Source organism: Mustela nigripes, chromosome X, assembly GCF_022355385.1.
Source record: "Mustela nigripes isolate SB6536 chromosome X, MUSNIG.SB6536, whole genome shotgun sequence".
In the NCBI taxonomy this organism is placed as follows: Eukaryota; Metazoa; Chordata; class Mammalia; order Carnivora; family Mustelidae; genus Mustela; species Mustela nigripes.
Genome location: NC_081575.1, coordinates 90,943,485 through 90,970,411, shown reverse-complemented (window position 1 = coordinate 90,970,411; position 26,927 = coordinate 90,943,485). Strand labels below are relative to the sequence as shown.

General features: G+C 38.9%; 1 protein-coding gene across 1 annotated transcript in view; it reads left to right on the top strand.

The window, feature by feature from the left end:
* The window catches only part of SYTL5 (synaptotagmin like 5), a 103,585-nt gene that overhangs the window by 59,978 nt on the left and 16,680 nt on the right, over nt 1-26,927 (top strand). The window contains exons 6-11 of the mRNA XM_059384564.1: nt 2,418-2,559; nt 5,650-5,779; nt 7,385-7,491; nt 18,421-18,513; nt 22,442-22,620; nt 24,429-24,528. Coding sequence (XP_059240547.1) covers nt 2,418-2,559; nt 5,650-5,779; nt 7,385-7,491; nt 18,421-18,513; nt 22,442-22,620; nt 24,429-24,528 — 751 coding nt within the window. The remainder of the gene's footprint in view (nt 1-2,417; nt 2,560-5,649; nt 5,780-7,384; nt 7,492-18,420; nt 18,514-22,441; nt 22,621-24,428; nt 24,529-26,927) is intronic.

Sequence of the window (26,927 nt, the reverse complement as noted above, 5' to 3'; positions counted from 1 at the left end):
GGTGAACTGTTGTCAAGTGTGGAAGCGTAGCCCCTGAGGGAGATATTTACCAAGGAACTTATAATTTCAAATTATAGCAGTTTATTTAATCACAAAACTTTATATTCTCTTGTCATCAGAATCAAGACACAGTCTTGACCCCTCCTGAGCAATCTATAATTAATTCAGAGTGCCATCTCTAGACGAAGCCAGAGACCATTTCTATGTGGTATCAGAAGAATGCTACCCAGGGTGCCTGGGTGGGTCAGTCAGTTAAGCACCTGCCCTCGACTCAGGTCATGATCCCAGAGTCCCGGGATTGAATTCCACATTGGGCTTCCTGTGCAGCAGGGAGTCTGCTTCTCCCTCTAACCCTCCCCCATCCCATGCTTTCTCTCTCTCACTCTCTCTCTCTCTCAAATAAATTAAAAAAAAAAAGAAGAAGAATGTTACACAGAGGAATTTTTAGTTCTCTTAATCAGATTCCAAGAAACTACCTCCCAGCTCTCTGATCCTAGGATTATTTTCTGCATGATATATCTCTGTCTGTCAATGTAGAAACTGCTTGTTGTATCAATTTGATTTGGGGGAAATAATGAGCAAGCAGTATGAACAACTGGAATGAGCACAGGCTTTGGGTAGACAGGCAGGTCTCAGTTCTTATCCTGACTTTCCTATGTACTACCTGGGTGAGAGTGTGGTAATCGTAGTGATGGTGTGTGTTATGTGTGGACACAGACACATGTGTGCATATCTGGAATAATTGTTTAACCTCTCCAAGACTTAGTGTTCTCATCTTTAAAAGAAGACTGTTGGGGTGCCTGGGTGGCTCAGTGGGTTAAAGCCTCTGCCTTCGGCTCAGGTCATGATCCCAGGTCCTGGGATCGAGCCCCGAGTCGGGCTCTCTGCTAAGCGGGGAGCCTGCTTCCTCCTCTCTCTCTCTCTGCCTGCCTCTCTGCCTACTTGTGATCTCCATCTGTCAAATAAATAAATAAATTAAATTAAATTAAATTAAAATAAAAACAAGACTATAGGTATCTTTTTTTTTTTTTTCTAAACAGGGATGTTGGGGAATGGAGAGTGTCAAACACCTAGAAAATACTCAGTAAATGTAGCTTCTATTTATGTAGTGATGGAGGGCGGTCGTAAGTAGTTGTATCAGTCAGGGCATATTTGATTTGATTTTAGTGGCTTCTCTGGTGCACAGTCTTGAAAAACTTATAAGCTGTGGATGATAGCTGCAGCGGTCAATGCCCATTCTTTCTCCTGCCAGATTTGTCTTCTAGTAATGTCACATGCACAGTCATTCTTTAAAAACAAACAAACAAACAAACAAAAAACCATTTCTCTCTTCTTTGGCATATCTTTTCTTTAGCATATCTTTTCAGTAAGTTCTAATCACTGTTAACTATCACTGTGAGGCTTTAAACAGTAAAATTTTTATTGTTATAGACGCATTTATAACTTATTAAGTAGTGAATAAAAGAGGAAATTCGCAAAGGCTTCTATTTTACCTCTTGGTGTATTTTGTGCTCACTGAGGATAAATAATGAAATAGAACAGGCACTTCTCTTAAACTCTAATTTGTCAAAACTTACACTGAGTTATGAAATTCCCATTTAATGAGAAAATTGTGTTCACCTCAAGGGCAGGAACTATTTTTTTATTAATCATTATTGAATGGAATTGAATCAGTTTTAGCAAACAAAGTGAGTCAAGCCCATTTACCAAATGTCATTATTTTTATACCATGTTTATTAAATCTGTACCGTGAGTCAGACACTGAAATAACACAGAGAAATACAACATAATTCCCACTTTTTGATTAAATATGTACTGAGTGCCTCCTTTGCACCAAGGTGTTATGAAGGTGGTGGAGATACCATGGCAAATATGAACTCTGTCCCCAGGGAGTTTAGGTTGAAAGAAGAACCAAGGCACACATATGTGTATCTCTTGGGGAGCCAAATAAAACATTCTGTAGTCAAGGACTACACAGTTGGGTCAAGACTGTAAGTCAACAAGAACTGAGCAGAGCTTGAAAAGCCTTGTAAATGTCAGGAAAACACTGAAGGGGAGGCTGGACTTCAGCCAGGCCTTGAAGGATGGAGAAGATTTGCATAAACAGGGAGTGGCAAAGAGGAGAGAGTGGAGCAGGAGCAGCATAGCAGGTGGAGAGAGTGTCCACAAAAGCTTTAAAGGTAGAAGCAGAAGTGGGAGCCATGGGTGTGGTGGGTTGAGAGGACAGTGAGGAGGCTGTCTAGGAGCCGGGAGAATGCTGGTGAGCAGTGGGAAATAAAGCTGGAATGGAAGGGCGAAGCTCACTTACAAAAACCCTAGAGTCAGACAGATGGGCTTGAATCTAGCGAGTCTTTGAGGAGGAAAGGGAAATGGTAGCTGCTGACCATGTTAAATCCAAAATATTCTTTCTCATTTAGGGGAAGCACGGGTTCATCCGATCTTAATGACCAGGAAGCTGGCCCCTCAACCCCGAAAAGTAGCCGGAGCAGTGGTGTGACCCCCATCACTCAGAGGTCACCAGCCCCAAGCACACACAGTGTGGCTTCAGTCAGCTTTAGAGTAAGTACCAAATGCAAAAGGACCCCCAGCTTCTGAGACCTGACCGCACCATCATGTCCTGGTTGGGTTTGGGTTCTCTGTATCTCGAAGCATGCTGTTTATGCTGCTTAATTGTAGAAACTTCTTTATCAAGACTGAGCTTCCTACGTCCTTTGCTCCTGGTGGGAAGCCAGAAGTGTGAAGCAAAAGAGAAGGAGCGGGCTCAAAGGTGATGGTTACATGGTTTAAACAAAACCTGAATAATGTTTAGAAGTCTCCCCTTTAATCCTCCATGTTATCTGTAAAGACATTTGTAAGTTGCCTGCATGAAACATTTTCCACACGGATTTAAATCAGGACAAGTAGACTCTTGAAAATTTTTAATAGTTTTCCTTTCTAGAACACTGCCAAAATTTGGGACCAACACATAATGAAGACATAAATTGCATTATGCATAAAATATATATGGAACGTGGAAGTTGTTCTTTTGAATGACTGAGCATCTAGATTTTTTTTTTTTAATTAAGCAGCAAACTCCATAAATGTAGCTGGCACGTATACTTAAGAAATCTTGGTCCTAGTCAGGCAAAGGTGGTGGGAAGTGAAAGAATCAGCCATGCAGGAGTCTGTAGCAAGGTGTCCCTTCGGGCAGGAGCAGCACTGATACTCAGCAGGTACACATATGGGGAAGGCTGTTCCAGTTACTTATGGCTGGGCTCCACCTTGAATGGCTGATGCACTTGTCCACCCAGCAGCTAAAAGATTTTTAATCCCCTATAGAAGCAGCCAGTGCTAAGACTCTGAAGTGGGAACATGCCTGGTATGTTCAAGGAAGAACAAGAAGGCCAACATAGCTGTTGCAAGTGAATAAAGAGAGGGGTCCTAGGAAATAAGCTCAGGGATATAACATGGCCAGACTATTGTAGGCAATTTGACATTTAGTTGGGATAAGATGAGGCCAACTGGAGGGTTTGAGCAGATGTGGCTTTTCTTTTTTGTAATTTTTTTCTTGTTTTTCTGTCTGGATTATTTTTTTTTAAACTCCAGTATAGTTAACATACGATGTTATAGTAGTTTCCGGTGTACGATATAGTGACTCAACAATTCCATACATCACCCAGTGCTCATCATCATAAGTGCCCCTCCTTAATCCAGAATATATAAAGAACTTATACAACTCAATACCCCGAAAACAAAAAATTCAATTAAAAAACGGGCAGAGGATATGGCTTCTCTTTACATGGGATCTGGGGGCTGTGCTGAGAAGCATTTGAGGGGGAACAAATGGAGAAGCCAGGAGGCCAGTTAGGATGCCATTGTATTACTGCAGGCGAGAAACTAGACTTCGGAACGAGGAGATCGAAGGGGAGGTTGTGAATCCCGAGCCCTGTTGGTGGGAACGCAGACTTGTATAACCATTGGGGAAAACATTATGGAGGTTTCTTAAAAAAAAAAAAAATTGAAAGTAGAATTACCATATGATCCAGTAATTCCACTACTGGCTATTTACCCAAAGAAAACCAAAACACTAATTCAAGAAGATATCTGCAGCCCTGTGTGTATTGTATCATTATTTACAATAACGAGGATATGGAAGTGACCCCAGGGTCCCCTGATAGATGAAAGGATAAAGAAGATGTGGTGTAGATACACACACACACACACACACACACACACACACTCTCTCAATGGAATATTTCTCAGCCATAAAAAAGAATGAGAACATAGCATTTGTGACAACACAGATGGACTTCCAGGATATTATGCTTGGGAAGTAAATCAGACAGAAAAAGACAAATACCATTTATCTAATATATAGACTCTAAAAATCAGAAGAAATGAACCAATGGGACAGAACCAGAGACAGACTCCTATATATTAGAGAACAGACTCATGGTCACCAGAGGAGAGGGAAATGAGGGGATTGGTAAAAGAAGTGAATGGGGATTAAGAAGTACAAACTTCCATTTATAAAATAAATAAGTCCCAGAGAGGAAAAGGAGAAGATTAGGGAATAGAGTCAGTAATACTGTAAAAGCATTGTATGGTGACAAATGTTGACTACACTTACTGTGGTGAGCGCTGCAAAAGGTATACAACTGTCGAATCACTGTGTTATCTACCTGACACTACCATTATATGTGAACAATGCTTCAATAACAAGAGTAGCTAAATACTGAATATAAAAACTATTTATCTAAAATATCGACTCTTCCTAGAATGTGACTTCAGAAAAATAATCATGAACTTAAAAAAAAAAAAAAAAGGCAGAGGCTAGGAACTGTCAGATTCTGTAATATTTTTAAGGAAATGCCAAAAGGCATTCAGAAAGACTGAAGAATAATAGAACATTTCTTTCGATATTTAAAGTCTGAATTGTACTTGCTGATAAGGTGAAAAGCATATTTAAAATTTCATAAATTTTTATACGAAGCTCGGTGAGTGGTACTGTTCAATAACCAGAAAAGTGTGTGGATATTTGATTATTTTACTTCTTGGCAACCTAACAAGGAATGATATTCAAAATATTTAGTAACTGATGTGGCACTGAGCAATCAGCACAGACTCTGGACCAAGGCAGGGGCAGTGTCCTGGGGACCCTTCTATGCCATGCGTTCACCTGGATTGTGGGTCATGGTCTTCCATTAAGTGGGGGTAGAGGATGTAAGGGTTGGTTGAGGAAAGAGGGTGTTGAAACTGGGGATAAACATAGGAACAAGAAGAATACTAAGCTTGAACATTACTCCGGAGATGTGAAGCTAGCCAGAGTCCCATATATGGGCCCTGTAATATTGGAGGTACTTATATCATCTTTCTTGCTAACCCTGTAGTTGAACACTCACAATTTTGTGAATGAAGTATTATTTTGAGTGACTTCTGTGTTAATTAACAAACCTCTTGGTATTGATTTTATAGAGAAATTATTGATGGGTTCGGGGTTCTCTGAACTCATGATAAGGATCCTCGCCAATGTCCACCGGTCCTCCCTAAAGAGGAATATGATGTCAATATGGTTACACTGAAGTATATTCAGATGGGAGGCTTTTAAAGTAAATTACAGTCATCATAATGTTGGCTTTTTTTTTATTATTATTTTTACTTTGTGAGAAGCGACATGGTTTTGAAAGTTCCGTGGATTTGGCTGCCATTGAAAGCACGTATGAGAACCTCACAAAGAGTCATCGCAGAAATGTTTCTGGTACACCTTCCATAGCGGTGTCTGAGATCTCCCTCTCCTCAGGTGGGTGTTTACAGCATGATTACTCTTCTTTTTAAAAAAAAAAATGACTAAATCACTTGAAATTAACTGCCTTGTGTGACATTCCGTGGATGTGCCATGCTTTAGAAAATCACCATTTGTTCCTTGACTCATCATGGTAGTCCCGCTCCATAAGAAAAGCTTAAATCTAGACCCAGGTGATGCCCTGAGCCTCTTGCATTCATGCAAAATCCATTGATTAAGTGCACCCTCTTGTCAGGCATCACTGCCAAGTTTCAGAGCTGTACCAAATGTCGGTACAGGAATGTAGGACATAGAATTGGTTCGTTTGATGGAAAGATAGAGGCGCTTTCCCAGAATTCAAGGAAATGATCGTTCATTTGACATGGTAGACATAAATGCCTTATGTCTAGACAGATGAATTGTCCTGTGGTTTAAATAAAGAGTTATTTGCAAGCAGCAGTAAGGTATCAGTAACAATGTTTTTCATTTGTATGGTATATTCCAGTACAATATATCCTTCCACTTCTTCATCACAGCAACCCTGGGAAGCAGGTATTAATTGTGTTGTAATTTTATTACCTATGAATAAGAAAATTCTTTAGAGAAATATGCTGTAGTTATAAAGCTTATGTCCCTTGTGTAGAATTAAAAGCATGACAAAATCCTCAACAGGAGAAAGTTAACTGTTATACCTAATGACGATATTTACATAAAGCCTGAGGCTAGATTCTGTGTGCTGAGCTGGGGAGCCTATTCTTTGTCATGGGGGCGGGGGGGGGGGGGGCTCCCAAAGCGCTTTCTAAATATATGTGGCTATTGTTGCATTTTGATTGGGACGACAAGATTAGTTCTCCCATTAAGAGGAAAATTTTAAACGAGCATAGAAGCCAACCTCATAGATCATTTTGCTCCTACTTCTGGTCAACAGCTCCTGTTTATGGAGTACATACTCTGTGTCGGGCACTGTCCTAAGTCCTTCTGCATTATTTAATTTACCGTTTCAAACTCAAGCATGTGATGGCTCTCATTAGTCTTTCTCATTATGAGCAACTCTATCTATTTTAGCAGGACTTTGATATAGAACTGCTCTGTGTAAGTAAACCGTGCCTTAGTAAGTTGCCCACAGTATTACTGAGTTGTGCATCATTTTTTAATTATATTTTTAAAAGCAAAGTATTCACCTTGCACCAGTTAGAATGGCCAAAATCAACAGGACAGGAGACAACAAGTGTTGGAGAGGATGTGGAGAAAGGGGAACCCTCTTACACTGTTGGTAGGAAAGCAAGTTGGTGCAGCCACTTTGGAAAACAGTGTGGAGATTCCTCAAAAAATTAGTAATAGAGCTACCCTACAACCCATCAATTGCACTACTGGGTATTTACCCCAAAGATACAGATGTGTGAAAAGAATGGCCATCTGTATCCCAGTGTTCAAATACTTTAAAAAAAAATACAAAGTACATTAGTGTATTAATATTAGTTACTGACTCTGTTGCTTTCATGACACTCTATGCCCTGTGCCTAGAAGGAATGGGAAAAAAGATAAAATATTTGCAATAAGAAGAATAATCTTCTAACAAAATTAGCTGGATTCCTATCTCTCCTTCTCTCTTCCTTCCTCCAGACCGGAGTCGATCTGAGTTAGATCTGAGTGGGTCATATCCGGAAGACTTAGAGAATACTGTAAACATAAGAAGCAAGTCCGTCCCTGGGGCTTTAGACAAAGACTTGGTAAGTTGGATGTGGAAGAAAGTCATGATCATGAGGAAAGGACAGTCTTGTTCCAAGCCTTTTCAATTTTAGGGAAGAATAAAGTGAAGATATATGATTATCTGTTCCTATTAGTATTCACATTCAATACATTAAAAACAGCTAAAGAATGATTTAGGAAAATTAACTGGTAATCAGGTTAATGAGTGAAGGTTTTCAGTAAAGGAAAAAAAAATACCTATTGGGAATTTCAGTTCCTGGATTAACATCATTTCATCTAAACCTGGAAAGTAAAGGATCCTAACATTTCCTAAACCAAATTTTACTAAACTCAGCTGACTATATAGCTTGTATGAACATTTCTACATCTGAAGTTACCTCTAATAAACTACCCCCTTAACTGAAACTAAATTATGTGAAAATTAATGTTTATGTGAACTCATTTATGAAAGGTGAAGGTTAAGTTAGATTATTCTTAAGGTTCCTTCCAGTTCTAATATCTTGATTCTGATTTCTCTAATTGCTGTAATGCAATTAGAATTCCTTGGAAGAAAGATATAGCACAAATGTTAAATGACATTGATGTAATTTTCCGAAGCAAGACAGGAAACTTATCTTTAAAACTCAGTGTTATTTACTAGAGTAAATAAACTTGGAAAGTATTTTCTTAAATCCACTAGAGAAAGCAGAGGGGGAGGCTATAAGATCAAATGGCTTCAAAGCTTACTTCTCTTCAACCTTTAAAGAACAGCTAATTCCAATGTTATTAAACTATTTCTGGTCCTAGAGAACTCAATAACTGGCATTAAAAATGCATTAAAGGGTATCAACAGCAAGTTAGAATATGCGGAAAAGCAAATCAACAATCCGGAAGACAGGGTAATGTAAAACAATTAAGCTGAACAACAAAAAGAAAAAAAAGATTAATACAAAATGAGAATAAATAGCTTATGGGAAGTCAACACTATCATTAAGCATAATAACATTTACATTATAGGGATCCCAAAAGAAAAAGAGAGAGAAAAGGGGGCAAGAAACTTTTTAAAAGAAATAATGGCTGAAAGCTTCCCCAATCTAGGCAAGGAAACATACATTCAAATCCAAAACGCACAGAAATTCTCCAATAAAATTAACCCAAGGAAGTCCATATCAAGACACATAATAATTAAAATGGCAAAGGGTAGCGATAAAGAGAGAATTTTAAAAACAGCGAGAGAAAATAGTTAAATACAAGGGAAACATCATGAGGCTATAACCTGAGTTTTTATCAGAAACTTTACAAGTCAGAAGGGAGTGGCATGATATATTCAAAGTGCTGAAAGGGGAAAAAAAAAAAAAAAACAAACCTACAACGAAGAACACCCAACAAAGCTTTTCAGAACTGAAAAAGAGATAGAGTTTCCTAGATAAGCAAAGGACTTCAACACCAATACTACATCTGGAAGAAATAGAAGATTTGATTAGACTATTTAGTAATGATGAAATTGAATCAGTAATAGAAAAACTCCGAACAAACAAAAGCCCAGAACCAGATGGCTCCACAGGTGAATTCTACCAAATATTTAAAGAAAAGTCAATTCCTATTCCCAAAAAATATAAGAGGAGGAAAACTTTCAGATTCATTTGTAAGGCCAGTATTATGCTGATACCAAAACCAGATAAAGACACGATGAAGAAAAATATTGTAGGCCAATATGTCTGCTGAAGACAGATGCAGAAATCCTCAATAAAATATAATTAAACTGAATTGAACAATACATTTAAAAAATCATCCACCACAGTATTAAGGAGGGCATGTATTACATGGAGCACTGGGTGTTATACAAAAACAATGAATCTTGGAACACTGAAAAAATAAAACTAAAAAAATCATCCACCATGATTGATTGGGATTTATTCCAGGGATGCAAGGGCGCTTCAGTCTTCACAAATCAATTAACATGATACATCACATTTACAAGAGAAAGGAAAAAATATGATCATTTCAGTAGATGCAGAAAAAGCATTTGACAAAGTACAATATCCATTCATAATAAAAATTCTAAACTAAGGGACGTTATAGGAAATATATCTCAAATAAAAGCCATATATGAAAAACTTAGAGCTAACATAAGCTTCAGAACTTTTCCTCCAAGATCAGGAAAAAGTCAAAGATGTCCACTCTCACCACTTTTATTCAACATAGTACTGAAAGCCCTGGCCACAGCAATCAGACGAGAAAAAGAAATACAAGGCATCTGAATTAGTAAGGGAGAAATAAGGCTTTCACTATTTGTAAATGACATGATACTGTGTATAGAAAACCCTAAAGACTCCATGAAAAAACTACTAGAACTGATGAATGAATTCAGTAAAGTCACAGGATATAAAATTAATACACAGAAATTTGTTGCATTTCTACACACTAATAATGAAGTAGCAAAAAGAGGAATTTAAAAAATGATCCCATTTGTAGTTGCACCAAAAAGAATAAAATACATAGAATAAAATACATAGAAATAAACTTAACCAAGAGGTGAAAGACTATACTCTGAAAACTTATATAAACAGTGATGAGTGCTCGCTTCGGCAGCACATATACTAAACAGTGATGAAAGAACCTGAAGAGGACGTAAGCTAATGGAAAGACATTCCATGCTCATGCACTGGAAGAAAAAATATTGTTAAATGTCCATACTACCCAAAGCAATCTACAGATTTAATGCCATCCCTATCGAAATGCCAAAAACTTTTTTCACAGAACTAGGACAAATAATCCTAAAATTTGTTTGGGACCACCAAAAGACCCCAAATAGCCAAATCAACCTTGGAGAAGAACAAAGCTGGTGATATCACAATCCCAGATTTCAAACTATACTACAAGTTGCAATAATCAAAACAATATGGTACTGGCATAAAAATATTCACAGAGATCAAGGGAACAGAATAGAGGACCTGGAAATAAACCCACACTTAAATGGTCTATTAATCTATTGCAAAGGAGGCAAGAATATGAAGGGGGAAAAGACAGTCTTTCCAACGAATGAGGCTGGGAACACTGGATAATAACATGCAAAAGAATGAAACTGGGCTATTTCCTTACACCTTACACAACAATAGGCTGAAAATGGATGAAAGGCCTAAATGTGAGACCTGAAACCATAAAAATTCTAGCAAAAAACATAAACAGTAATTTTTTACATCAGGTATTGAAACATTTTTCTAGATGTATCTCCTCAGGCGAGGTAAAAACAAACAAACAAACAAACAAACAAACTATTGGGACTATACCAAAACAATAAGCTTTTGTCCCACAAAAAAAAAGAAAAGCCCATCAATGAAAAAAAGAAAGGCAACCTACTGAATGAGAGAAGATATTTGCAAAAGATTTATCCATTAAGGGGTTAATATCCAAAATGTGCAAAGAAGTCATACAACTTAACACTGGGGAAAAAAACCAATCCAATTAAACAGTGAGCAGAGGACTTTCATGAACATTTTTTTTTTCCAAAGAAGACGTACAGATTGCCAACAGGCACTTGAAAGGATGCTCAACATCACTAAGCATCAGAGAAATGCAAATTAAAACCACAATGAGCTATCTCTTTCTATCTGTCAGAAAGGCTAGAGTCAAAAAGAAATAACAAGTGTTGGTGGAGATGTGGAGAAAAAGGAACCCTCATACACTGTTGGTGGGAATGCAAATTGATGAAGGCTCTGTGGAAAACAGTATGACAAGTCTCAAAAAATGAAAAATGGAATTATCATATAGTCCAGTAATTCCACTACTGGGTATTTAACCAAACAAAACAAGAACATTCATTTGAAAAGATACATGCATCCCTATATTTATCACTGTATTATTTGCAAGAGCCAAGATATGGAAACAGTCTAAGTGTGGATCCATAGGTAAGTAGATAAAGAAGATATGTCTATATACAATGGAACAGTACTCAGCCTTCAAAAAGAATGAAATCTTGCCATTTGCAACAGCATGGATGGACCTAGAGGGTATACAGCTACATGAAATAAGTCTGAGAAAGGCAAATACCATATGATTTCATGTGTATGTGAAATCAAAAAAGAAATGCATAAACAAACCAAAAGCATAATTAAACCTATAAATGCAAAGAACAAACTGGTTATTGCCAGAGTAGACCGGAGTTGGGGGGGATGGATGAAATAAAGGGGATAAGAGTATGCTTAACTTGCTGAGTGCTGAGAAATACTTGGAATTCTTGAATCATTATATCATACACCTTGAACAAATATAACATTGCATGTTAATTATACTTAAGTAAAAAAGATATTGAATTAAATGGGAGCCTGGAGGCTCAGTCGGTTAAGCATCTGACTCTTGATTTTTGGCTCAGGTTCTGATCTCAGGGTCATGAGTTTGAGCACAGCATCAAGCTCCATGCTGACCAGCGAGTCTGCTTGAGATTCTCTCTCTCTCTCCCTGTGTCCCTCCCCACGCTCCACTTGCGTGTGTGTGCATGCTCTCTCTCTCTCTCTCAAATCTAAAAACAAAGAATATTGAATTAGTAATTTAAAATCTTCCCCTAAAGAAATGCTGAGTAATAAACTGCTTCATTGATGAAGTCTATCACATATTTGAAAAGGAAATAATATCAATTCTTCATAAATTTGCTCAGAAAATTACTTTCTAATCCATTTTGTGAAGTCAGTATTACCCTGACACCACAGCTAGAGAAAGACATTGCAAGAAAGGAAAACTACAGAAAAATATCTATTATGAATACAGATGGGAAAACCATTTATAAAGTATTAGAAAACTAAGTCTGGTAATGAAGAAGGATTGCACGCCATAACCAAGTGGGATTTATTCTATGAATGCAATATTAATTTAGCATTTAGAAATAAATTACTGTAATAAAGCACATCAGTATAATAAAAGACAGGAACCACATCATCTCAGTAGATGCAGAAAAAGCATCTGACAAAATTCAAAATCTATTTATAATAAAACTCTCAAAAAAATAGTAGTGAACGTTCTCAGTGTAATAAAGGGCCTCTACAAAATTCCTACAGCTAGCATCATACATGATGGCAAAAAAAGAAAAAAATGCTCTTCCCCCTAAGTGCAAGAACAAGGCACAAAGATTTTCGCCTTCATCATTTCTGTTCAACATTTTATAGAAGATTCTACCCAATGCAGTTAGGAAGAGGAAAAAGAAAAGAAAGGAAAAATAAAAAGGAGGAAACAGGACAAAGGAAAGAAAGGCATCTCATTAGAAAGAAAGAAGTAATAACTGCTTTATATGCAGTTGACATGACTCTATATATGGAAAATCCTAAAGAATCTAGAAAAATATTACTAGAACTAATGAACAAGTTCACCAAGGTTGTAAGATATAAAATCAATATACAAAAATCAATTGTATTTCTGTATATCAGCAATGAACAATCTGAAATGAGATTAAGAATAGCATGAAAAAGTGCTGCACATCACTCGGCATCAGGGAAATGCAAATCAAAACCACAATGAGATACCACCTCACACTAGTCAGAATGGCTAAAATTAACAAGTCAGGGAATGACAGATGCTGGCGAGGATGCGGAGAAAGGGGAAGCCTCCTACACTGTTGGTGGGAATGCAAGCCGGTGCAGCCACTCTGGGGAACGGCAAGGAGGTTCCTCAGAAAGTTGAAAATAGAGCTACCCTATGACCCAGCAATCGCACTACTGGGTATTTACCCTAAAGATACAAATGTAGTGATCCAAAGGGGCACATGCACCCAAATATTTATAGCAACAATGTCCACAATAGCCAAACTATGGAAAGAACCTAGATGTCCATCAACAGATGAATGGATAAAGGAGATGTGGTATATATATACACAATGGAATACTATGCAGCTATCAAAAGAAATGAAATCTTGCCATTTGCAATGACGTGGATGGAACTAGATCGTATTATGCTTAGCGAAATAAGTCAATCAGAGAAAGACAATTGTCATATGATCTCCCTAATATGAGGAAGTTGAGAGGCAGAGGCAACGTGGGGGATTTGGGGGATAGGAAAGGAAAAAATGAAACAAGATGGGATCAGGAGGGAGACAAACCATAAGAAACTCTTAATCTCACGAAACAGACCAAGGGTTGCCGGGGGAGGGAGGTAGGGAGAGGGTGGTTGGGTTATGGTCATTGGGAAAAGTATGTGCTATGGTGAGTGCTGTGAAGTGTAAACCTGGCAATTCACAGACCTGTACCCTGGGGCTAATAATACATTATATGTTAATTTAAAAATTTAAAAATTTAGAAAAAGAAAAGCAAGAAAAAGAATAAAATACTTAGGAATAAATTTGTCTAAAAACTGTAGGACAGTTTTATTGAAATTTAGAAAAATATTTCTGAGCTAAATTAAAGAAGATCTAAATAAACAGACATTGTATGCACATGGATTAGAAGATTCAATATTCTCTCCCAGTGAATCTATAAACTCAATACAAACCCTATTAAAATCTAAGCAGGCTATCTTGTGGAAATAGAAATGCTGACTCTAAAATTTACACAGAAATGTAGAATGTCCAGAATAAGAAAATAAGTTTCAAAGAGCAAAGTTGGAAGATTTTCTCTAGTAGATTTCAAAACATTGTATACAGCTATAGTAATCAGTGCAGTGCAGTATTGGCATAAACATAGGAAATCAAAAGAATATAATTGAGAATCTGGAAATAAGCCCTTATTGTCAGTTGATTTGGGGCAATTCAATGAGGGAAGGATCTTTCATCAGATCATGATAGGACAATTGGATATGCATATGCCATAAAAAAAAAAACCTCCAAAAACACACACCATGAATAAAAACTAACTCAAAATGGATTATATCCCTAAATGTAAGAACTAAAACTAAAATTTCTAAAATGAAGGCTAGGAGAAAATCTTTAAGACTTCATGTTAGGCGAAGAATTCTTAGATATGACACCAAATGTATGATGCATGATACATTGAAGAAAAATATAAATTTTACCTTAGTTAAAATTTTTGTATCTAAAAAGACATTGTTATAAAAATGAAAAGCCATAGGGGCGCCTGGGTGGCTCAGTGGGTTAAGCCGCTGCCTTCAGCTCAAGTCATGATCTCAGGGTCCTGGGATCGAGCCCCGCATCGGGCTCTCTGCTCAGCGGGGAGCCTGCTTCCTTCTTTCTCTCTCTCTGCCTGCCCCTCTGCCTGCTTGTGATCTCTCTCTGTCAAATAAAAAAATAAAAACTTTAAAAAAAAAAAAAAAGAAAAGAAAAGTCATAGACTTGAGTAAAATATTTGCAAATCATATATTTGTAAAAGGACTTGTATCTAGAATATATAAAGAACCCATACAATCAACATAAAAAAAGACAAGTAATCCTATTAGAAAATGGGTAAAAGATTTGAATAGATATTTTGCCAAAGGATATTTATAAATATTCAATAACTGTGAAAAGATGTTATTAATTATTAAAGAAATGAAATATTAAAACTACAATGAGATACCACTTAACATCTACTAGAATGGCTATCAGCTAAAAGAACTATTGGCAAAGATGTACAAAAATTGAAGCCCTTCTACACTGATGTTTAGGAAGGTAAAATGTACAGACACTCAGGAATAAAAGCTTGGCAGTGTCTTTTTTTTCTTTAATAAAAATTTTTTTTAATTTCACAGAAATCACAAGTAGGCAGAGAAACAGGCAGAGAGAAGGGGAAGTAGGCTCCCTGCTGAGCAGAGAGCCTGATGCAGGTCTTGATCCCAGGACCCTGAGATCATGATCTGAGCTGAAGGCAGAGGCTTAACCCACTGAGCCACCCAGGCACCCCTGGAAGTGTCTTTAAAAGCAAAACATACCTGGTGATTCACAGACCTGTACCACTGGGGATAAAAATACATGTTTATAAAAAATAAAAAATTATATTAAAAAAAAAAACAAGCAAAACATACAGTTTCTATACAACCCACCATTTCCATTCCAGAGTGTCTAAGAGAAGGGAAAAGCTATTTCCCCACAAAGATGTGCACACAAGTATTCATAGATATATATATTCTAAAAGCCAAAGAGTGGAAATAATACAGATATCCATCAGCTGGTGAATAAATAAATTATACATTGTATTCCATACAATGGAATAATATTCAGTAATAAAAAGGAGGGAAGCAGTGATTCACACTACGAGATGGATGGGCCTAAAAGCCCAATGCTTAATGAAAGAAGCCAGACACAAAAGGATACATACGTATGATTCCATTTATATGAAATATCTAGAAAAGGCGAATCTACAGAGAAAGCAAAGCAGATTAATGGCTTCTAAAGGAGTGGACTTGGATTGGAAACAGGCATGAGGAAACATATTGGGCTGATATATTTTTAAAACTGCATTATGTTGATGTTTGCACAACTATAAATTTGCTAAAAGACAGTAGGGTATACACTTAGATTTAGCAAATTTTATGGTTTTTAAATTATACCTCAGTAAAGCTGTGGGAAATAATTAAACAGCATGAAGAGTAACTGACAAAACTTTGGCAATATATCGATCATTGTAAGTTGGGTGGTCAGTTACAAGGGTTCATTATACTGTTTCTCTATTTTTATGGATGTTTGAAAGTTTTCATATCTTTTTAAAAAATAAATATGAGAAGTAATAGTTTAAGTGCTATCAACTGGACAGTAGCATAACCAGAAAAAGCAGAAGATAAAAATATAGAAAAGGGACCATAAGAAAAAAAAAATTGGGATTTATGCCTCGTATTAAAGAAAAATCTGTTTCAATTGGAAAGTGCCAAAGATGAGATATAAGTAATAACTTACACATAGGTACATTATAGTGAGATCAAGAATATAAATTATAAAAGAAAATCCTAAAAAAAAAAAACTTCTAGAGAAATCCTATTACATACACATGAACAAGGATCAAATTAATATCAGAGTTTTCAACAACAACAGTGGGTACAAGATAAAAAGGCTCAAAGTTGGGCACCTGGGTGGCTCAGTGGGTTAAGCCGCTGCCTTCGGCTCAGGTCATGATCTCAGGGTCCTGGGATCGAGTCCCGCATCGGGCTCTCTGCTCAGCAGGGAGCCTGCTTCCTCCTCTCTCTCTCTCTGCCTGCCTCTCTGCCTACTTGTGATCTCTCTCTGTCAAATAAATAAATAAAATCTTTAAAAAAAAAAAAAGATTCTCTTTAAAAAAAAAAAAAAAAAAAAAAGATAAAAAAAAAAAAAAGATTCACTTAAAAAAAAAAAAAAAGGCTCAAAGTGAAATAGGTTTAAATGAAATACTCAGGAGAAAGAAATCCCAGGAAATGTTGCAAGGGATATAAAAAGTAAAGGTGATTAAATAAGCTAGTAAAGTTGCTCTCTTAATAACTATAAAGCTAAGACCAAAGAAGTGAGAGAGAATGTATACCTAATAACTCAGTCTTAAAATTCTGTTAAAAATCATACTCAGCATGTTCTCTGACCTTAACAATTATGATGGTATTAATGACAAAAACATAAGTTACTCCATAGATCTGCCAAGTAAAAACACACTGCTCAATAATTACTGGGTTAAAGAAGAAGAAATCTTAATGAGCCTATAAAAACAATCCAAACTATATGAAAATAACAATACTACCAATAAAAAGTAAAGAATGCAACAGAAGTCTCACTTGGGCCAAAATTATATAGCCTTAAATATCTATATGAGTGAGGAAGAAGGGGTGAAATTATATACTATGAATTTAACTTGTAGTTAGGAGAAGAATTACTAAACTCACGGTAAAGATACACTGAATGGGAAGAAATCAGAGAGGGAGACAAACCATGAGAAACTCTGGACTCTGAGAAACAAACTGGAGGGTTACAGAAGGAAGGGAGGTGGGGGTATGGAAACTGGGTGATGGCTATTAAGGAGGGCGTGTGTGGTGATGAGCACTGGGTGTTACACACAACTAATGAATCACTGAATGCTACATCAAAAACTAATGATGTAGTCTCTGTTGAACATAATTTTTTAAAATTAAATAGGAATGAAAAAATAAAGATACAATTAAGAATAAGAATTTGAAAAAATTAACTACAAAACAAAGATAAAGCACAAAACAACAAAACAAAAGTTGGTTCTTTGAAAAAACACTAACATGGTAAATAATCTCTGGAAAGGCCACCAAGGGAAAAAATACAGAAGCCAAAAACAAGTAATACTACAGATGAAAAAGTAAATGTAACTACAGATAAAACAGATATAATATCAACAATGATATGCCGAGAATTTTGAAAACTTAGATGAAATGAATACATTTCTATAAAAATATAATTTCCCCAAATTTGAAATTTCTAGACAGGAGAAATAAAATTGAAATAGTTAGAAATCTTCTCATGAAGAAAAACAAGAGAGACCTTGATGACTTTATTGGCAAGCTCTATGACACCTTTTTTTTTTTTAATTTTTTAAAAAGATTTTATTTATTTATTTAACAGAGAGAAAGAGCGATCACAAGTAGGCAGAGAGGCAGACAAGAAAGAGACGAGGAAGCAGGCTCCCTGCTGAGCAGAGAGCCCAATGCAGGGCTCGATCCCAGGACCCTGAGATCATGACCTGAGCCGAAGACAGAGGCCCAACCCACTGAGCCACCCAGGTGCCCCTCTATGACCCTTTCAAGGAAATTATAATTCTAAATATTACACAAACTTTTGTATTGTGATAAAATATATATGTAACATAAAATTCATTATTTTACCTATTTTTAGGTTTGTAGTTCTGTGGCATAAAGTATATTCAGGTTGGATGGATAGTAAAAGAAACCTCAGGATAGGGTGATTTCTAGATATTTGGATAGGATTTTTTAGGTATTTATTTTTAGGTATTTTATTTTTATTTTATTATTTTATATTTATTTTATTATTTTAGGTATTTTATTTTAGATATTTAAGAAGAAAGTTTCTTTCTAGAAAAGAAATAAAACAAGCTACTGATTTTCTCCTTCTTCCTCAGGACTCCTTGGAAGAGACTGAGCAAGGTGTTCATGGCTTAGCATCCTCCCGGTTTTCTGCCAACACCCACAGTCTAGCAAGTGGCCTGTCAACCGTAAGCGCTTCTCTAGCTTGTGACTGGAAGCTTCTTCTTTCCCTTTTTGGTTTTCTGTATTTTTCCCAAAGGGGAGGGGAATGTTCTTGAGAATATGTGTGACAGTGAGTTAAAAGACACTATAATCTCCCGCTTGCCCTTTGCCCGCGGAGTACTTTTTGGTCGAATTTTGTGTGAGCTTTTCCGTCTCTCTTCTTCCATGGTCCTCACTCAGTTTTTAAAACCTCTTCACTCCCTAATTCAGGCTCTCATCAGCGCAAGCCCATAATCTGTCACAGGTCTCTGATGATGGCTTTCTTTCCCTGCCACCATTCTGTCCGCTTTGAACCACCCACCATGCTGTTGCCCGTCATTTTCCCAAAATACGGAACTGGTCAGCTTTCTCTCCTCCTCAGACACTGGCCGTAGCTTCTCACTCACTGCCTGTAGAATAATGTCCCTTTTTATTTTCATGTTCAAGGCTTTGCTTGAGAGGCTGTCTTTAGGGGCCCCCGTGTCCACATACGCGTCTGTGTGTCTGTGTCTGTGTAAATCTTTTTCTTTGGTCCTCTGATTTCTGTCCATTGCTTTAATACCCTTTTCTCTTTTGACCTTTGGGTGACTTTCTTAAAGAATTCTCAACCAGGCTGTGACAGGAAGTGGACCTACCTAAGTGTCCCTGATGCGGACTCAGACACTGTGAGTTTTCAGTCTTTCCTTTTCCTTCTTTCCAACCATGCTTTGCAAATTTCATGGTATGCGGAATCTGACTAGGTGGGCAGGTTTTCCAGCATGTATCATTTTCTGACTTGTGAACAGTTACCCGGAGTTTCTCTTTAAAGGGTAAACAATGTTATCGGAATCCAAGTATCTCAAGGAAAGAAAAATTCATTAAATGTTAGAACCTAAGTGCCAGTCAAAGAACATAGGGTTCCACATGCTTTACCACTAATGAGATACCTTTAGAAGAAATATTTCTATATTTTTTGATTTTTTTAAAGATTTTATTTATTTATTTGATAGTAGGCAGAGAGGCAGGCAGAGAGAGAGAGGAGGAAGCAGACTCCCTGCTGAGCAGAGAGCCTGATGCAGGGCTTGATCCCGCATCCCAGGACCCTGGGATCATGACCTGAGCTGAAGGCAGAGGCTTTAACCCACTGAGCCACCCAGGCGCCCCAGAAATATCCCTATTTTAAATCTCAACGTTGTCGCGGTTAAGAGTATAAAGTTTGATTAGTAGGAAAATTGCCTTAGCTGCCTTAACTTCTCCCAAGCTTCAGCATTTATGGCTTCTTAAGTTTCCTATCATTAGGGGCCCGCTGCTCACTGAGGACTGCTTTGAAGATGTGGCTACTGAGAGAGACGTGGTGTTGGCACAGCTGAGTGTTCAGAAGGTGTTCAGACTAAAAATCCAGAGCTCTTACTCTGTGTCTTGGCACTGCCAACAATTTCTCTGAGCCAGTGTTTCCTCCTATGTAACACAAGGGCGTAGTGGCTTACCCGTGAAGCCCTTGGAAGTCAAAGAATAGTCCCGGGACCGGCAGCCTTGCCTCACTTGGGGCAGAGACGAACACTTTGTCCGTTCACAGAGCCCCTAGTGATTTTTTCCATCCAGCTCCTGAGCCAAAAGTAACACCTGATGAATCCATTTATTAAGTAGCTAGTGATAGGTGATATATAGCGGAATGCTGTGGTTCAGGAACAAATTCTTAAGGCATCTTTGGTGTAAAAAGGGCGGTTTTATTCAAGCACGGGACGGAGCCCATGGACAGAAAGAGCGACACTAGGGTCATGAGGAGTGACTGATTATACACTTTCAAGTTGGGAGGGGGTCGGGGACAGCATAAGTCTCTAAGGAATTTGGAAGCAAGGTTTCCAGGACCTTGAGGGGCTGCTGTTGAAGATAAGGTCATTTACTACTGTCTAGTAAAACTCAAGGCATGAGACCCTTCAGATATATACCAGGGGGCCATACGTTTGGAGGATGATTGCTAACTGGTATCTTGGAGGCTGGTAGAGCTTAAGGAAGTTTCCAAGGGGGTTTTATATCTATTAAAGAAGACTTATGGGATCCTGGAGGTCAGGCTCATGTCAAGTTAAGCTTGCCTTTTGACTCTAGCAAAAGTATGAACATTGAGATATTTGAGCTCCTGGAGGAAGGTCACCCTGTCTATCTGAAGTATTTGCCAAATATATTTCTTTTGCCTTTGTTCTCCACACCAGTCAGACCAAAAAAACTTAGTAGACATGCAAAACAATAATACGCATACATTGAAAGAAAAATACTTTTATTCCATTCTTAAATAGCCCTTAATCCTTCCTACTGGGATGTGAGTATCTGTTGGGCATTTAACAACTCGTCAAATCTCGGCATCTGACTGGACAGCACCACTTTTATTTCCTGTTCCGTGTTGATTTTTATCTAGTACTTACTTATTTTTCACAGCAGTTGTCAAAAAGTCAGCTTCACACAGATAGGACTTAACTGAAAAAGAATAAATTGTGATTTAATGTTGACACTGTGAACTACTGCTAAGAGTTCGCATGGTGTCTGATTGATGTCACTGCGTTTCTCTTGAAATTTTAAAAATGCCCCCGTGGTCCCCTTGGGAAGCTGCTGTGGTGTTCTGGGATGTCTCAATACACATTTTCAAACTGTGCACCTAGGAGCTAGAGAGGAAGACTCTCAGACCCCACCGGGAGACTGATTGCATCAGAATCTTAATCATTTTAAGAAGATCCCCTGGTGATTTATGTGCAATTAAAGTTTGAAAAGCACCACTCAAAGCCACCTGTTATGAAAATTCTGTTTTGTTTTAGGAATAGGGAAGAAAAATGAGATCACTCACTGGCTCCCATTATAATTTCTAAGTAATTATGAAATTCTTGGTTTACTCTTGCCCTTGACTTAAGCTTAGAAGAGATACTGGCCACTTTGCCAGCATCCTGTTCTTTGATCAGTCTCTGTGCAACTAGAGAAATGTCCTGACTTTCATTGCGCATAACAGACAAAGTGGGAAGTCTAGGCTCTCTTTGGACTTACTCTAGGCCTTCCCAGTGGTTCACCGACAGGGCTCCTGAAACTGCTAGGTCATTCATGAAAGCCTTCCACGTGGTCTCTTGTGACGGTCATGTTGCTAAGATACAGTTTGGGTACTAAAGGGTAATTTTGTTACATTTAATTTAAACTGTGTCTCTTGTCACTAGTGTCTAATCAGAAATTCATTCTGGTGGATCTGGACTTTTTTATTACATTTTATTTTGTTTGTCAGTGTGTTGGTTGTTCTGTGTTCTCTTTTGTGGGTGGTAATTTTGCAGAGGGTTTGCAAAGCCCTAGTCTTTGACCTACCTCTGGAACCCAAACAGTTGCCCGGGGATTTCACGGCAGCCCAGGGTCTATGATGCTCTGGCATGCCCTTGGTAAAGCCGCTGTTAAGGCTTCCCAGAGACTGCTGGAAGGCTCTCTGTGGATATCAGAGAAAGAAACTTGTGGCTCCTGCTAGTACGAAATATATGAGCTTCTCTTTGTCCAGATGGATGCATTCTAGACCTTGAAGTAGATTGACCTTGAGTCTTCCAGGGAGAGAGACAAAAGCTACAGGCATGGGAAGAGGACTCCAGATCGAGGAAATGCCCCTAATGACCCTGTATTCATTAGAAGTGAATAAACAAAGGCTATCCACTTGCCCAGAAAGGCAATGCTTCCCCTATCAGCAAGCTTCCTGCCTGCCTTTAGAATGCTTCTTTAAGTCTTCTTGTCCCTTGTCAGGCTTGGATTTTATATAATACCAGAAAACCAAGCAAAACAAGTGATTTTTTTTTCTTCACTCACCCTAGATTTTGTTCCTCATTATAAAGAATAAGAATTATAATTGAATAAAGGGGGTGGTTTCTGTGTAGAGCTAATTAGAATAACACTGGACACCTCTTTTCATCTTGTTTATTCCAGACCAGCCTTAACAGCATGATGAGTGTTTACAGTGAAACAGGGGACTATGGCAACGTGAAGGTCAGTGGTGAAATCCTTCTCCACATCAGCTACTGCTACAAAACTGGCGGGCTCTACATTTTTGTCAAGAATTGCAGAAATCTGGCCATAGGAGATGAAAAGAAACAGAGGACAGATGCGTAAGCACGCAGCGTTTTCCTTGGATTGTTTCAATCACTGCTCTCTTTGTCAGCGTGTGTGGTTTTGTCTTAGCGTTCTTCTTGATTCAGAGCCTTCTCAGAAGGTCGATTGTCCTTTTCCTCCTGTGTAACCCTTCTAAATACTCTCTAAGTGTATGTATAATGGTTGTGTCCGTGATTATCTGATTTTTCCAAAGCTATGAGTCAACATGACTCAGGACTATTGGTAGTTTACCCAGAGGCCACTCTGAGGTAGAGGCTGGCTGACACGTCGTCATACCCCGGGATCGCTGAGTATCCTGTTCTGTGAGACCCTCCAGAGAAAATCACCAAGCTGTTAGCCCAATTGAATGACTCGAAAGGACAATTTGAGGCTCTCAGGTTTCCAGATATCAGCGGGGAGGCAGGTATGGACCATAGGTACGTTGGAAGGGAGCTAGATGAAAGATGTGTCAGGGGCTCCCAAGGTCATTGCCAGGCTTGATGATTTACTAGGAAGACTCACAGCCACAAAGATATAAGGCATGTGTGGCGAAGTTCTGAAGAACTGTTTACTGGGGAAGCTCATTTAGAGCCTCAACTGGTCACGTACCAAAATTCCAGTCTCCGTGAAGGAAAGCAGATGTTCTGCCTCAGCCATACTGTTTTTACAAATAGCTTAGTCCCAGTGAGCCACTCACATCTGTTCCGGGAGTGATGAGAATCCTCCAAGTTTCCAGATGCCTGTCAATGGCTAATGTTGTACGCAGGCATTTCCAAGGACCTCAATCTGAGGCCGGTCGGGTTATCCTTCTCCTCTGTAACAGGTGACCTAGGTCCAATAAACAGCTCAGAGAAGCTGTTTCCAAGTGTCTAAAGATAGACAAATGGGAGTGGGGCACCTGACTGCCTCAGTCGGTGGAGGGTACGGCTCTTGATCTCAAGGTTTTGAGTTCAAGCCTCCACGTTGGGTGTAGAGATTACTTAAAATGTTTTAAAAATTTTAAAAAACAGACAAAAGAGTATAGACTCTGAGTATAGATTGGTCCACCTCCTTCCTTAACTAAATATCCAAGGGCTTCAGGACCAATATAATCATTCAGAGTAGTATGGAAGGAGGTCATTTAAAGCCCTGATCAATATGCTTTAGGACTCTGGTACATCTTGTGCATTTCTAAGTCTGCCTTGGTGCCCCTGCTCCAGGAGGCTCCTGGGATAGCTCAACACAAGGTGTCGGGTAGGATAGCTATTGTGACATTGGATTGTTATTTCCTATTTGTTCTTTTTCACTGTTTTCCTTCATTCATCCATTTCCACATTTCCATTGATTTCACTCATCAGAAGTCCTGACATCAGAATGGAGAGGACTATAACATTACAGTATTTTGGGAGAGAATTGATCCTATGAACAGATGACATCTGTTGAGTGATATAACATGTCAGCTCCTGTATGTATCAACCAATTTAATCCTTGCAAGGCCATAAGTTAGATACTCTTACTATCCCAGTTTTACAGAAGAATAAACTGAGGCACAGAGAAGTTAAATAAGTTCTTGAGTTTACCAAAACTGTTGAGGCATAGAGTAATTCAAGTCTAGTTGGCTGGATTTCAGAGCACACACTCTTCATCACTATACATTAACTGCTTCTCTCTTCTTGGAAGCCTGGAATTATATTTTAAGGTATCCTGCCATGTAGACTACATTCTCTTTGGTTCTCTCATGTCTGATGACCTGTTCCCTTCACCTCTTTTGTTCACCCAAGTCCCTTACTGTTCCTTGCAAAGTAGAGGTCTCCCAATAATTACTTTCACATTTTATCATCTACAGTTATGTCAAGTCGTACCTTCTTCCTGACAAATCCAGAAACAATAAGCGCAAGACCAAGATCAGAACAGGCACCAATCCAGAATTCAATGAGACACTAAAGGTATGTACAGGCTCTCTCATATTCACTCAAGTGACACCATTCATACCCTCATTGGTTTAAAATTGACTATGGGGGATTTGCATGTCCAGGTTTAAATATCTTTTAGAAAAGCAGAATTTGAATAATCTGTGTCTTACTCTTAGCTTTTCTAAGAGTTCTTGGAAAAGAAGAACTGTAAGCCATCTTTACTCTGTTTATTTCTCTGCTGCTGCTAACATGACACCTGATGAAAAGATGATCCAGTGAAATTGCATCTGAGCTGATGCATCTTTTTTTTTAAATTTTTTATTTTTTATAAACATATATTTTTATCCCCAGGGATACAGGTCTGTGAATTGCCAGGTTTACACACTTCACAGCACTCACCAAAGCACATACCCTCCCCAATGTCCATAACCCCACCCCCCTCCCTCCAACCCGCCTCCCCCCCGCGCCAGCCAGGCACACGGCAGGGATGATGCATCTTTTTTTTAAAGATTTTTTTAATTTACTTGAGAGAGAGACGGTGAGAAAGAGCATGAGAGAGGAGAAGGTCAGAGGGAGAAGCAGACTCCTCATGGAGCTGAGAGCCATGGGGGGCTCGATCCTGGGACTCCGGGATCATGACCTGAGCCAAAGGCATTCACTTAACTAACTGAGCCACCCAGGCGCCCCTGAGCTGATGCATCTTGTCAAAAAATATGTTTCACCCTTGGGAAAGAGGTTTTTTCCTAGTTCCCCTTAAAAGGTGTTTGTCACAGTTTTGACACTAACTTAGCAAGTCACTTTGTACACACTCCTTGATGTGCTCCCACAGCATGAGTCTGTGCTATTTCTTGTCAGATCTCAGAGTTGGGCTAAATTTAGGCCCATGGTTAATGAACAGTGGAGATGCACGGTTGGATTTGAGGAAGCTCAAAGAAAGTGGCCCTGGTAAGACACAACCCAGGCCACATTCCTGGAGACATTACTTCCCCCATGGGCTACTGTGTAATGACCCCTTCTCCCACCCTGGACCAATCTAGCATGGTAAGAAGGATCCGGGGAGACTGGAATGTAGAAGTTATTGCCAGTCGCAGGAAAATGTACGGGCCTTGTACCCAGAGTGAGGGAGTCAGAATCCACCATAGCAGGAAGTTGGTGAGTGGGGACATCCATCAGTGGGGTCGTGTTTGGAAGCAGGAGCCAATATGAAGACAGATCAAAATGAGAATGAGTGAATATGGGCAGGGGGTGAATCTGGCGGCTCTAACAAGGTAGCAAAGACGAGCCTAGCAGAACAGATAGAGTGATGTGGCAAATTCCAGAAGCCGGGAGCCAAAGCCAGTCACGCCAGAAACAGCAAGGATGGGTATAGAAGCAAATCCAAGATCCAGAAACAGCCTGCAGTGTGTCTCCTGTGGTAGTGATTGGCCACCTGTTGCCTGTTGTGAGGTTCAAGGGTGTATAGGCATGTGGCTGTGGATCACGTTCTGCTGAAAAGGAGAAGCTACCCCAGCAACATTGTCTTTCTGCTCCATCTCTGTAGCGGGTCTCTTCCCTCCCGCACTTAGGCGAGACTTGATGAAGTTTGGTGTTTGCAACTTCCTCACTGACAGGACTTTTCTGGATTTGGGGGTTCTCGTCATGATTAGAAGAAGACAGAGACACTATGGAGTATTATGCCTCCATCAGAAAGGACGAATACCCAACTTTTGTAGCAACATGGACGGGACTGGAAGAGATTATGCTGAGTGAAATAAGTCAAGCAGAGAGAGTCAATTATCATATGGTTTCACTTATTTGTGGAGCATAACAAATAGCATGGAGGACATGGGGAGTTAGAGAGAAGGGAGTTGGGGTAAATTGGAAGGGGAGGTGAATCATGAGAGACTATGGACTCTGAAAAACAATCTGAGGGATTTGAAGTGGCGAGGGCGTGGGAGGTCGGGGTACCAGGTGGTGGGTATTATAGAGGGCACGGATTGCATGGAGCACTGGGTCTGGTGAAAAAATAATGATACTGTTACGCTGAAAATAAATAAATGGAAAAAAAAAAGGAGAAAAGAAAAAAAAAAGAAGACAGAGAAGTTGGAGAGTTGATGCAGCAAACATTAAGCTTACAAAGTAGATTTTTTAAAATGATTCACATCACACACACACACAAAAAAAAACCTGAGGGTTGCTGTGGGGAGGGGGATAGAGAGAGGGTGGTTGGGTGATGGACATTGGGGAGGGTATGTGCTATGGTGAGTGCTGTGAAGTGTGTAAACCTGACACAGACCTGTACCCCTGGGGCTAATAATACATTATATGTTAATTAAAAGAAAGAAGGGCGCCTGGGTGGCTCAATGGATTAGGCCTCTGCCTTTGGCTCAGGTCATGATCTCAGGGTCCTGGGATCGAGTCCTGCATCAGGCTCTCTGCTTGGCAGGGAGCCT